Below are 13,281 nucleotides of genomic sequence, written 5' to 3' on the forward strand. Positions count from 1 at the left end.
ACCCAAAGGGTGCCTGGCACCCACACAGGAGCTGCCCCATGGCACCTCTGGCCCTTTCCCAGCTCCCAGTTGTCAGATGGCCCATGACCCCATGGCCTTCATCTCTGTGTGGCTGTGATCTACTAATCCCCAAAGTAGGTGCAGTCAGCTTCTTCCAGATTTTATTGTTTGTTTGACCCCCTGTGTTTGCAAGCTCTGATTTCTGAAGCTGTCACTATTTGCAGTGGGAAGCCAGATTATCTTAAACAAGCAAAATATATCCTGAACAACTTTGTGTCCAAGGTTGGTACAGAGTCATTATCAAGAGTAACTGTGCACCCTGAGTTACAGTCCTGTAAGTCCAGTTTGTGCCAGGCTGGTGCTGGGAGCGAGCAGAGGCGCCCAGGGGCTGCAGCTGGGGCCAGCCCTGCCCCTCCTCAGTACACCGTGCACCAGTTGCTGCCATCACTGGGCATCAGCCCCCCGGTGATGAGCAGAATCAGATCCACAAACCACCAGATGCCCAGGCCCCCCAGGGTCAGCAGCTTCCCCACGGCGGTGCCGGTGTGGCCCAGGCAGAACCGATCCACTCCGAAGCAGCCCAGGAAGAAGGAGTAGAGCAGAGTGGTGATGAAGTAGTGGCCGGTGTACCTGCGGGAGAAGATGCGGCGGGGTCAGCGAGTGTCAGCGCTCCCCGCCGGACCAGCCGTGCTCCCGGGGGGGCTCGGTCCGGTGGCTGCGGGAGGGGACAGGGACTCTCCTACTTGACGCAGGGCCGGCTGCCCCGCAGGAAGCTCCGCGGCTCGGCGCACTCGATGCCGTCCAGCGCCCGGCACTGCACTCGCGTGTGATCCACCTCGCCGTGGGCCTGGCCGCCGAACTGCGGCGGGGGCAGCGCTCAGCGCTCACCGGGGCCCGGGGGGCACCGGGGCCGCCCCCGCCCCGCCCTCACCTTCACGCAGCCGTGGCCCAGCTCCTGCTGTGCCGTGGCGTTCCCGCCGTGGTCCACCGGCTCCTCGCACTCCACGAACTCATCGGGGCTGCGGGGAAGGAGAGGCTGGTGAGGGAGCCCGGGAGGCCGCGCTCCCGCTCCCGCCCCGGCCCGGTGCTCACAGGTAGGTGCAGAGGACGAGCGGCGCCCGCGGATCGCTGTAAGCCCAGGCGGCGGCGGGCGGCCCCGGCGGCATCTCCCGGGGCTCGGTGTCGTTGCCCGGGAGGCCGCGGCCGTGCAGCAGCAGCAGGTTCCCGAGCAGGAGCGCGGCCTGCCCGCACAGCAGCGCGTACCCCACGGGCGGCGCCATGGCGGCACCGCCGCCCCGCTCGGCCTCGGGCCGCACCGCCCGCAGCCAGTGGGCGCCGCCGGTCCGCTCCCGCAGCCAATGGGCGCCCGCCGGTCCGCTCCCGCAGCCAATGGGCGCCCGCCGCCCCGCTCCCGCAGCCAATGGGCACCCGCCGCCCCGCTCACGCAGCCAATGGGCGCCCGCCGCTCGCAGCTGGTCCGAGAGAAGCGGAAAAAGCTGCGGAAGCGGCAGCGAAGGGCGTGGCGGAGGGAGTGCGCGCCGGACGAGGAGCTGATTGGCTGCCGAGGGGCCTGGCGGCCAATGGGCGAAGGCGAGGGGCGGGGCGCTGGTGTCGCCGCGCGCGGCGCTCGGGACCGAATCCCGGGGTGGAACCGGCTCAAACTTAGCCCGACCGGGGCCTAACTGGCTCAAACGGGGCCCGGCCGGGGCGAAACCGGCTCAAACTGGGCCCAGCCGGGACTCGGGGACCCCGGGACCCCTCCCTCGGTGGGCGCCCGCCGCGCTCACCCGAAGAGCGGACACCCTTCGCACCGGAGAAGGGCTCTCAGGGGTCTGCGTTGCCGGTAACGGGCAGCGCGGCGGCTCAGCGACTCATTCCGTCCGAGCTGGCCGTTGTGCTGCGCGGCTTTCCCCAGTGCCAGCCCGCCCTGTGAGAACGGGAGGCAGCCTAGGACAGGGTGTATTTGTGCTCTTTCCCCCAGTAAATTGACTCCGCTTTGCCATTACTTGCTCCTAATATGATGGGTTTGTCAGGTGTTTGTTCCTGATTTTTCTGGAGGATGATGCAGAGCTCTGAAGTTGCCCTGGCAGGTTGTCCACGGTTGACTGGTGGAACAGGGCAGTATGCTTGGTGCTTGTAGAGGAGGGCAAAGCCTGGGATGCCTTCTCATTCTGGGGAATTTCTCGTGCTCACCTGTACCTGTGGTATTGCCCAGCCAGGTGCTGACACGGTGTGTTCTCATGTGCTTCCAACACATTATGAAAAGGTTCTTTCCCTAGAGGGCTGATGGGGCACTGAACAGGCTCCCGAGGGAAGGGCCCCAGCCCCGAGGCTGCCAGAGCTCTAGGAGGGTTTGGACAACGTTTCCAAGGATGAACAGGGTGGGGTTGTTGGGGTATCTGTGCAGGGCCGGGAGTCGGAATTGATGATCCTTTCCAGCTCAGGATATTCCACGGTCCGTGCTCAGTCCCGGGGCCGTACCCGGGCGGTGCCGATGCCCAGCTCCGTGCTGGGCCATGCCCGGGCGGTGCCGATGCCCAGGTCCGTGCTCAGTCCCGGGGCCGTGCCCGGGCGGTGCCGATGCCCGGGTCCGTGCTGGGTTCCGGGGCGGTGCCGGGCCGTGCCGAGCCGTGGGGCGGGCGGTCGGCCGGGCCCGGGGCGGTCGGTCGGGCACACGGCTCCGCCCCGGGGCGGTGCAGCGCAGGCCCCGGCCCGGCTCCATAAGGCCGCGGGGCCGCCGGCCGGACCCAGCGCCCCACGGGAGGGGCGATGTGGCCAGGGGGTGCCATGGCCCGGGCCTGGAGCTGCCTCTGTCGCCTCCTCATCTTCCTCATCTTCCTCCTGCCGCCGCCGGCCGCGCCCGGGCAGCCCGCGGGTGAGTGCGCGGGGCCGGGCCGGGCCTGCCGCCCGCAGCCCGCTCGGCCCCCATTCCCTTTCCCGGACAGCCCCATTCCCCTTTCCCCGTCCCCTCCGGAGGGTCGGGCACCCCCTTGTCACCCTTCCCCTACCCTCGAAGGGGTCCGGTGGGGCAGAGCCAGCCCCCCACAGCCTGGCCAGAGCGGGGGTGCTGCCCGCTGGCCCCGTGTGCCCCGCGGCGGCTCCCGGGGGTGGCCGGTGCCACCCGCAGCAGGCGGGTCTGTGGATGCCAGCACCACCTGTGCCCTGCCCAGCCTCGCCAGTGCTCAGGGATGCTGCGGAGGGCACGGCGGGACCGCGGGGCTCCGGTGTCGGGCCCATGGAGCTCCGGGCTGATCCCGAACAGTGGGGCTCTGGTGTTGGGCCCACGGAGCTCCAGACAGGGAGCTGATCCCGGGATAACGAAGCTGTGGTGCCGGGCCCACGGAGCTCCACGTGGGGAGCTGATCCCGGTGGTGGCCTCGGGTCCCAGCACACCTGCCCGAGCTCACAGGTGTCCCGCGGCTCTTTGCTCCTCCATGCTCCCAGGGGCTCTGCCCGGCTCTTGCACCCCAGCAAAGCCCCGAGATGTGGGGCTGCCCGGTCAGTGCAGGTGGCCTTGGCCATCCAGGAGCTCAGGTATGGGGCAAAGCTGCCCAGGCTGCTGTCCCCAGGGAGGGAGGGAGGGCAGGACTCAGTGCCATCGTTCTGTGTGGCTCTAAAGGACTTGGCCCCGAGCTGTCCTTAGGGATTGTTTATGAATTGAATTGGTTCTGTTTATGGGCTCTTATGGTGCTGCTTCCAGGCTGTACATACATGACAGGCAGAAATGTCTCCTCTGTCGTTGTTTCCCCTTCCTGAAGGGACTCGTGCACTATGTATAACTTTTGTGTTTGTCATTAATGCATGTTTTTATAGTCAGGTCTTCCCAACTGAGGAATATACAACTTGGTACTGATGCTTTGTGCTGAGGACAGTGCTTATGTGGTGTGTGCCTCTCCCTGACGGATTCTGTGCTGGAATCTCTTCCTCTCGCTTGCTGAGTTGTTGCTGGAGGGTGTGTGAGCTGTGTGAGGTGAAAGTCGGCTTTGAGAGCTGGTGCAGCACATTGGGAGCTGCCTGACTGGAGGCCCAGGAGTGATGTCTGGAATTATGCATCTCTGAGGTGCTTGTGCTTCCAGTGGGTGCTTGGTATTTTAGGAATAAGATTTTTGCTCCTGCCTGTAAGAAATAAAGACTGCCATTTCTGATGGTGGATGGTGGTGTTCCTCTTTGCCTTTGGAACTCTTTGTCCCAGCTATTAATGCCAAACCTTCCATGAAATATAATAAACCTCCCTTGCCTGAGTGTGAGCATGAAGGAGAGGGTAGAAACCTCCAGCTCTTGGGTTATAATGTAAGTGCTTTTGACACACATAGGGATGTAAGGCAGGAGTGGAGTGTTACCAGAGACTATTATCTGAAAATTCCTGAATGACCATAATCACATAGTGGTGTGTAGCCTTAAGGGATTTGTGTGTATGGCTTTTCCTCTCCTGTTGGTGTCCATAGAAGCCTTCAAGATTTGATTATATGGATTAAAAAAAAATTCACAGGCAGAGGCTGCTTTGTGCTACTCCATCTCTTTCATGATACTTGGTGTCATACACACACCAGGATGTTCCAGCCAGGCTTGACCACAATTCCTGAAGTGTCTAAATGCTTGGGTTTAAATTTCTGGGGAGATAGGGTGTTTGGTTAAGATAATTCTTTTGTTCAGATCGCAGAAAACACAGCACTGCCTCACCCATATTGCAACAAATCTGGGACAATCATTCAGCAAAGAGTGGGTTTGTGGTTATTTCCTCCATGTGAAAAGGAAAGAGAGGAAAGACATTTCAGTGTAGCTAACGTTGCCTCTTGTAATGCCTTGCTTTTGGAAAAAAGAAATTAGGATCGTGGCTTTAGAGTTTCTGCATGATCATTATTATTTCACAAGCTAAATATATTAAAAAAGGTAAGAATGTGCATTTCACAGTTCCCTTTGGTGGCCAGATGTAAAGCCAGTGGTGTCTCCAAAGAGAAGCTTCCCACGGAGGCAGCTGAGCAAGCAGAGCTGGTAAGATGGGGAGGAAGTGAGTGGGCCCAGTGTGCTCAGCCCATGCATGGGCACCCTGTCGTGGGTGGAAGGGAGTGACTCAGGGCCAGTGACCCCCAGGAAGGTTCATTTTGCTGCAGATAGCTGAGCTTTACCCTGCTTCTCCTTTGAGAAGGCTCCGAGGTGCAGAGGATGTTGTGACAGTACCGGTGGACACGTGTGACAGTCCTTTTTGTAGAACAAGGGGAGCTGTTGTCTTGCAGACAAGTTAGGCTTTAGGAAGGGCAGAAGGAATGGGGAGAGTCTAGACAGGAAACACTTACAGCATAGGTCTGGATTTCAGCAAGGGGTGTAAGAGTTTTCTAGGAAATATTTCTGTGGAAGAGCTCCGTAACCTGATCAACATCCAACATCCCCAGTGAAATACCAGAGGAAACTTAATGAGCTGCTCTGGCCAGGTTTAATGTTATCCAAATATTCCAGGTGAGCAATACATCCAGAGGAATTTGCTGCTCGTGCCATGATAATTGGTCATCTCTTCCTGCACCAGCACAGCAGGAGAACCCAGCAGGTCTAAAGAGTGAGAGCAGGGGAGGGAGGGGTGGAAAGAAAAGTCCCAAGGAGTGGTGCCTGTGGAGGAACAGCTGGCCAGATGTTCCCAGGTGTTTTGAAGATGAAGCACCACTGAGGCACTCTTTGGTGTTTGAGGTTTGGGAGGAGCTGGAATTGCTGGCTCGACAGAAAACATTCCTACATTTAGAAGAAGACTTGTTATCTTTGTGTTTTTTATAAACCTCTAAACATTTTTAAGTGGACTTGGATAATATTTGCATAGTGAAAGTGAAGGAGGTTTTTGCTTGCAGTAGTCCAAAAAGTAAATCCTACTTCAGCTGTGACCTTAGTGCAAAAGCCAAGTGCACCAAAAAAAAAGCTTTTCCTGGTGTGTCATTGCCTGGAGAAATCCTCCAGCAGTGGTTCTGTTGTTTTGAAGGACATATGTAAGTAAGCCAGGTCATGGAAGTTTCTCCTCAGACACTGCTTGGCAAACTCCTGTACGATTCTGAAAATAGGATCTGGAGAGTGCAGATTGAGCTGGCAGCTGGTACCCCCCAGTCAGATGGGATTCAGGCTCCATAAGGACTGGGATAGCAGTCCCAGTGATCTGAGCATGAGAGAAGTGTCTGTCAGAGATAAGTGGCTTTGAAAGGATGGTGCAAAGTGTTCTGCTGAGGTGGAAACAATTTCTGTACCAGAGGGTGAAAAATGGGGAGCAGGAGCATGGGTTAAATGACAAGTGAATCAGGTGTGTGCCCTCTGTTTTGAGGGTGAGTTTAACCTGTGGAGATCCATAAACACACACAGCATGTGTGCCTTGGTATGTGTGAGGCCTCACTGGGCTGCTGTGTCCTGTTGTGGGGTTTTTGGGGTAGTGGAGCCAGAGCAGCCTGATATGGACAGGCAGAGGTGTAAGGAAATACTGAATGCTGATGCTCCTTAGTTGCAGGAAGGGAGATACAAATATTACAGCAGGAAATCTAAAGATGTGGAGCTGGAGGGAGGGGGGTGAATGGCTGCCCTGCTCTGGGCTCAGAGTGCAGCTTGAAGCACAAGGAGCTGATGGCTGGGTCAGGAATGCTCCATGTGGAGCTGTCCTGGCTGTGTAATGCCTTTGGCACTTCTGGTGAGCAATCCCCTGCCAAAGTGTGGAAGCTGACCTCAGCTATTAATTGTAATCAATTGATGATAACCACAGTTAACATAATGAGTTTTGGTGTTAGCAGCTGTCCTGCTCACATGCTGCTGAGTTGTTTTTATAAAATTAGCTTGTTTTGTGGTGTAACATGCCACAGTATGAAGTTTCCTCTTTTTAATTTTTTTTTTCTTCCGTTGAAGAGTGTATCTTTGACCTTCCTTGGGAAGGAGTCACAGCTCAGGAAGGATGGTGATTGAGGGGAAGGGTGAGTGAGTAAGTGGATGTAGCTGTGTGCTCTGATTCTGTCACTGAGCCAATGGGCACACCAAGGTCTAGCAAGACAGGGGCTGCAGTCTGACCTTTGCTGAATGCAGATCTTACCTGTCAGGCACCTCCAGAACACCTGAACACCCCCAGAGGTTCCCTCAGTGTCTGGAGAATCATTATGGCTGTGATGTGTTCTGGTGCTTTTCAAGCTCCTGCATGCCTGTGGAGCATGCATGGAATTCCTCTGGTGGATTTGGGGTGGGGAGGGGAAGATGAATCACATCTTCCTAGTTGTCTCCAGTGCTTGGTAATTAATGGTAGCCTTTAATGAGATCAGATGAGATAACTACGGTCATGGATGCAGTTGTGTTCTTCTGATCAGAAAGAAAATCTCAGAAGGAAATGGGTCATCAGCATGTCCTGTCCTCAGCAGTGATGTGGTGCAGCTCCAGCAGCTGCCAGAAAGCACCTGACTATTACAAGTCCTGTAACTTGCTGAAAAATTGATCCCAAACTCAACCTGGCCTTTGTAGGAGGAAATTGTGGCAGCAGGCTTGGCTTTCTGCTTGGCTGCACTTGTCCCTTGGGTGGGGTTTTTGTTGAACTGCTCTGTGCCCTCTCTGATGGGCTCTGTGCCCTCTCTAAGGGTTGCTGGGGATGTGTGAGATGCTGCCCAGGGCACTTGGCATGGAAACAGCTGCTTTGGGAAGTGAGGGGCAGTGCCAGGGACATACCTGCTGGAGACTGCCACCCCCACCACCTCCCAAACCGGGGTGGTGAAGGATGGGAAGGAGGGCACAAAGTGGGGAGAGAACTGTCAGAGCACTCAGAGACTCAAAAATTGGCCTCTTTCAGTGCTGTTGCTCTAAGAGGATCCTCTTGGAGTTGTGCTCTTCCCAGAAACCCCTCCCAGTTGTGCTTCATGTGATGATTCACTGACTTGTTTTCTGCCTCCAAGCAGCTCTTGGGCAAAGGTGTCAGTCCCAGGCACTGCCAAGGCTGGCTGTGCCCTGCTCTGTGTGTCACCTGCTGTGTGTAACATGCCACAGTATGAAGTTTCCTCTTTTTAATTTTTTAGCCTGCAGAGCCTGGCCTGAGTGTTCCACCCCTCTGCTGAGGGTGGGAAGGGCACTGGGGATGGGACAAGGGCAGAGCAGGAGCCCAGGGCTGGCTGGAGCGTGTGCTGGGAAATGACAAATGGACAGAAGTGATTGCTGCAGTGTGTGCTTTTGGTGGTTCATTCCAGGGAAGGAAGCAGCCCTTCCCTCCCTTGTTTTCTGGCCAGGGAGGTACTGACACTGTGTTCTGTAGCCAGTGAATGTCAGGGGCTGTTTTCAGGAATTTTATCTCTGCTTTTTTAATAGTCGACAAATACTTTTGTAGTATTGTATGTCTACTTTAATACTTTTAATGTAGTATTAGTTTAATACTTTTTAATACTTTTAATGTCTACTTTTTAATACTTTTAATGTCTACTTTTTAATACTTTTAATGTCTACTTTTTTTTTTTGTTGTTGTATTGTACTATGTCTACTCTAATAGCAAATAAATACCTTTTTGTCTACAAACACCACAGTAATGAAAGTTGTGCTGCAGTGTGTGCCCTGTGTGAGTTCCTGAGAGCAGTGGGGCTGTGCCTGTGCTCTGGTGACAGAAATTCTGTGTGGCAGAGCAGGAGAGGGCATCTGAGGCCTCCTGCCATGGCCACGTGTGCTGGGACAGGAGGGAAGCTGGCAGTGAGCTGATGGCTCGTTCTTCAGGGATAGTGGTGGGAAGTGTGGGAATCCATAAAATCAGAAAGGTTTGGGAAAGTTGCAAAAGGCCTCAGAGACAGCAGAACTGTGATTGGAGCTGAGCAGTAGCCATGAGATTGGGCAGCAGAAAAATTATGTAAAATGTAGAAAAGCAAGGACAAATAGAACAATGGTCTGTGTAATAATGCTTGTCTAGAATAACTCCCTAAACTACAGAAAAGTTTATCTAGAGAGATATTAAGAAGTTCTAAGCTTAATAATGGAGCTCTGAGCATTGTGTTTGAAGGCTCACAAGCAGGGATTGTATTTGAAATAAGCAGGCATTGTTTAACCACAGGTACCTGTGCTTACAGTGGTTGGATAGAACTACTGTCAATGTGCTTTTGCTTTGTGGGATTGGTCAAAACACTTATAAAGTGAGTTGTAACATTGAGTTCTTGGTCTGCTGCCTGGGATGTGAGCTGGTGGCATCTTCCCATTGTCATAACCATGGAATGAGACTGATGCTGGAAAATCAAACAGCTCAAGGCACGTTCCCAGCAGTCCTGTCCCGTTTGTGATTTGTGCACAGCCCCTGGCTGGCGATAGGAGGAGTGTGCAAGGGACTTGCTTTTTTCTTTTTGAGTGCTCCCCAAGGGGAGGATGATGATGTGTGTCAGCTTGCCAGGGAGGGGAAGGCATCTCCTGAAAGCCACTGCAGCCTGGTCCTTTTTGGGGAACCCGTAGCATTTCAAGCCTGCCCATTTTCCAAAGCATGGAGCAGGCCTCTCATGGAGCTTTGGGCTCACAGTGCTGTCCTGCAACTTAGAGAAGCCAGAGGCCATTTGGACACGGAGTGTGAGGTTTGGAGTGCTCAGAGGGGCTGGTTTTAACTGGATGCAGCATCTCAGTCCCACTTGAGAGATTTTGGAGGGTCTTGGACACCAAACACTTGCTCACCCAGACATGGTGATGATTTCTGGAGACAGACAGTGAGGATAACTGTTCCCTTCCCCCTGCCTTTGTTGGGAAGCTCAGACTCCTCTTGATGAGCTCATTCATTCCCTTGCCATGAGCCAGGAAAGCTATTTCTCTGGAATATTAAACTATTATTATTATTATTATTATTATTATTATTATTATTATTATTATTATTATTATTATTATTACTATTATTATTTTTAAACTATTATTATTTTTAAACTATTATTATTTTTAACTATTATTATTTTTAAACTATTAATATTAAAACTATTTCTCTGGATGCTGCCTGATCTGCCTTGGCCAACCTCCTGATTCCTGGGTGAGTGGCTGTGAGCCAGGCACCAGGAAGATGCCACCACTGATGGGAAAAGTAATTTGCATGCACAATTTATTGTTGTTTACATAGTTAATATAAAACAGCTTGCAAAAACTGATAAAGGGAGCTTGGACTGTGGACTTGTTTGGTGCAGGGGATCTGTCTGATAATATATAAAGGGATCTGTGACAGCTTCTTTGTTGCAGGGATTTGTCTCACCTCAGTTGTTTTGATGAGGCCCTTGGGAGCTCTCTAAAAGCATAATAAATAGTAGCACCAGCCTTGGGGCAGGAGTTTGGCTGTGCAGGGCCAGGCTGTGAGGCTCAGCTGTGCCATGGGCAGGGCAGGAGCTGCTGGGGCTGCTTGAGAGAGGCTGCACGGGGTGGTTCTGCAGCTTTGCAGCACAGAGCACTTGGTTTGACACTGGGCATCCCTTGCTGTGCTGATTCTGCTGGTGAAGAGTGGTGGTGCTGGTAAGCCAGTATTTGGAATGTCAAGATTTCAACTCAAAACTTTCAGGAAGAATTGGTGTCTCCTCTGCTGTTTGTGTGTTGTTTTTCTCTGGCCCCTTGCAAGGCGATCCAAGTGTGCCTTGCCCTGTGCTCTTCTGTGTGTGGACTTCTCCTCAGGTAGTGTTTTCTTCCTTGTGCTTCATCCTCTTGGTTGCTTTGTTTCTTTAGCCAATGTTTCTGTTCTGCTCTCCAGGTTTCCAGGAGATTTCCCTGCTCACTTCCTACGAAGTTGTAACTCCACAGAGATTGGGGAGAGAAAGGCGAGAGGCTTCCAACAGCTCCTCCGTACAGGTACTGGGCAGTCTGAGACAAATCTTCACTTTAGTGTCCATTTCCAAATAAAGTCCACCCAAAACTGACCTGAAATGCCTGTGGGATGCTGCTGGATGCACCTGGCAGCAGGGAAATGTCTGTCCTTGCAGAGAGCATCACCTCTGGCACTGCTGGGACAGGAGTACCTCCCTCCTCCAGAGGTCACAAGTTGCTGCAGTGGATTTTTGGTCTGGGTGTAAAACTTGCATCATGTTCAGTAAAAAAACTGTGTTGTCCTTTTCTGGTTCTGTCTTGGAACTTTTCTGTGGAAGTTTTAGAAGGACAGAATAAGAAAACCACATTTCTATTTTGAAACCGTTTCCATTTCTATTTTGAAACCATTTCCTTCATGGGATTTTTTCCCCAGTCACACAGGAAGAGATGCTAAGTTCTCAAGGCAGGGACAATTATAAAATAAATTTCAGGCTCCTCCTTTGTTGTTGGTTTGAAAGACTCTTTTATTCACTAACATGAATAAAATGCACCTTTCTTTATATTCAGAACAAGGTGTCATATGCTGTTGAGATTGAGGGAAAAGAATACACCATTCATCTAGAAAAGAACAAGTAAGTGATGAACTTCTTTCAATTATTCAATTACCCAAACTGTTGTGTCCAGATGAGAAGCTGGCAGGTAGCACAGGGGTTTTGAATCCTGGGCTTCTGTGTGGGAAGTGCAGGTACATCCCAGCTCTGCACAGTGGGAAAAGATTGAGTCCTAGTGGTCCTGGCCATCAGCCAGAGATGGTTTTTGATTCCTGCAGCCCTGGGGAACCCCCTTCAGAGCAGGAAGCTGCAGATTACTCTGAGGAGACCCAGGGAATCTACAACTCTTTCCATTCACAGCTAAAAATAAACAAGCTGAACTGGATTTCAAGTAAATATTTTCACTTTTGTCTGGATCTTGTTTATTGTTTTAGTTTTGTGGGTTTTCCTGTCTCAGTAGCACAAGGACAGTAATAAATGAGGAAACTGACTCTCTCCAAGGTCTGAATGCTGACACCTCACAGCTGATACAGACTCTGTCTGTCTGTCTGTCTGTCTGGGGTTTAAGGGCCACCTGCAGCACCAGCACATGGTCATTTACCAGGCCACTGCTGCCCTTGTGATAGAAACACAACTGTGCAAACCCTTGGGGAGCTCCAGCTGCCACTTGCCAAGGCCCTGACCCTCAGAAATGTGGGAATTCAGCTGCACCACATCAATGGAATTACCAGGATGGTGCAGCAGTCTTGGTCGTGGGAGACTTTCCAATGCACTTCCTCCTCAGACTGGGGAGGAAAAGGCATATGCAGCAGACTGAGGGCTAGATTTTTTTTTTTCTGCTTGGAAACAGGGTTTTAGCACAGTTTAATGGGTTTTGCTGCTTGTTCTCCTCTCTGAGGTGAGGTGGTTTGTTTGATTTCATTAGCAGTTCTGCCATTCTGTTCTCTTGAATTTTGCTGTGAAAATATACTGTTTCTTTGTTAATTTTTGAGGATTTTCCTTTTTAATGTTTCCTTATTTAATTTCAATTTACATATTTCTCACACTTTTGATTAGGGCCATCTTACTGCTCTGTTCCAATGTCACAGCCATTCCATGAAATTCCTCTTGTATTCCTTGTCCCCTGTCATTGCAGAGAACTGCTGCCCAAAGATTTCACAGTTTATACCTATGACAAGGAGGGAAAGTTGCAATTGGAATATCCAGATGTCCAGGTAGGACTTCCTTCTATTCATACCCTCACTGAGGGTGACTGGAACAGAGCTTTTGTGGGATGAGGGAGCTGGGATTACAAAAGGATAGTTGTATTTTCTGCTGGGCCCCCTTCAGTACCCACTGCCCTCTTCCTGGAGAGAGTCCTTCATTTTAGATGAGGCTCTAACCTGTGAAAAACCTGTATTTTCTGCTGTGGAGGTGGTTGCTGTCTCATTAGAAGCTGCTCCTCTCTACAAGGCAGTGCAGCTCTCAGCTGTTGGTGTCTCATTATTGGGGTGCTGCTGTCCTTGTCCCACAGCCCAGTGCAGGGCTGGTGGCTCTGGGGGCTGAAAAGGCAACTTTGCTCTTTTTTGTTGCACACAATGAGCTTCCAGATGTGCCCTAAGGCACAGTGAGCTGTGGGTCACTGGCCCATCCATTCAGCAGGGATGGATTTTAGGAACTAAAAACTCTGTGAGTCTTGACAGGTGGGAGCTGCTGGAGGGGATGCACCAAATCTGAAGGACCTTTGGGAGGGATGGGATCTGTGCAGTGTTGGAGTCACTCCACAAAAAGCTTTGCAGCCCTCATTCTGTACAAGCAGGCCTGATGTGTTGCCTTTGGAAATGTAGAATTGAAAGCAGGTTGTGTGATACAAAATGCAAGAGAGCTTTCCTAATGGTTTCACTCTTAGGGATCAGTGTGGTTCCTTTGAAAGGGAAGTATTAGTCATCCATGATTCATAGGATCTTGTTCTTGAAAATAGAGCACCTGAGTCAAAGGACTGTTTGCTTCCTAGTTAAAAAGGATTGCT

At 52.1% G+C, this 13,281-nt stretch overlaps 2 protein-coding genes across 2 annotated transcripts in view; one reads left to right on the plus strand and one right to left on the minus strand.

The window, feature by feature from the left end:
- Nucleotides 1-139: 139 nt before the first annotated feature.
- Nucleotides 140-1,317, minus strand: TM2D2 (TM2 domain containing 2). Its single transcript, XM_036396823.2, has 4 exons — nucleotides 1,093-1,317; nucleotides 932-1,019; nucleotides 744-859; nucleotides 140-630 (listed from the first exon to the last, which is right to left on the minus strand). The coding sequence occupies exons 1-4, from the start codon at nucleotides 1,278-1,280 to the stop codon at nucleotides 417-419; spliced, it is 606 nt and encodes a 201-aa protein (XP_036252716.1). The 5' UTR covers nucleotides 1,281-1,317; the 3' UTR covers nucleotides 140-416.
- A 1,404-nt stretch (nucleotides 1,318-2,721) lies between these two features.
- The window catches only part of ADAM9 (ADAM metallopeptidase domain 9), a 28,181-nt gene continuing 17,621 nt past the window's right edge, over nucleotides 2,722-13,281 (plus strand). Inside the window, exons 1-4 of the mRNA XM_036396557.2 lie at nucleotides 2,722-2,875; nucleotides 10,670-10,767; nucleotides 11,290-11,354; nucleotides 12,409-12,487. Of these exons, the coding sequence (XP_036252450.1) occupies nucleotides 2,770-2,875; nucleotides 10,670-10,767; nucleotides 11,290-11,354; nucleotides 12,409-12,487 (348 nt within the window). The 5' untranslated portion in view covers nucleotides 2,722-2,769. The remainder of the gene's footprint in view (nucleotides 2,876-10,669; nucleotides 10,768-11,289; nucleotides 11,355-12,408; nucleotides 12,488-13,281) is intronic.

Source organism: Molothrus ater, chromosome 28 (genome assembly GCF_012460135.2).
Source record: "Molothrus ater isolate BHLD 08-10-18 breed brown headed cowbird chromosome 28, BPBGC_Mater_1.1, whole genome shotgun sequence".
NCBI lineage: Eukaryota > Metazoa > Chordata > Aves > Passeriformes > Icteridae > Molothrus > Molothrus ater.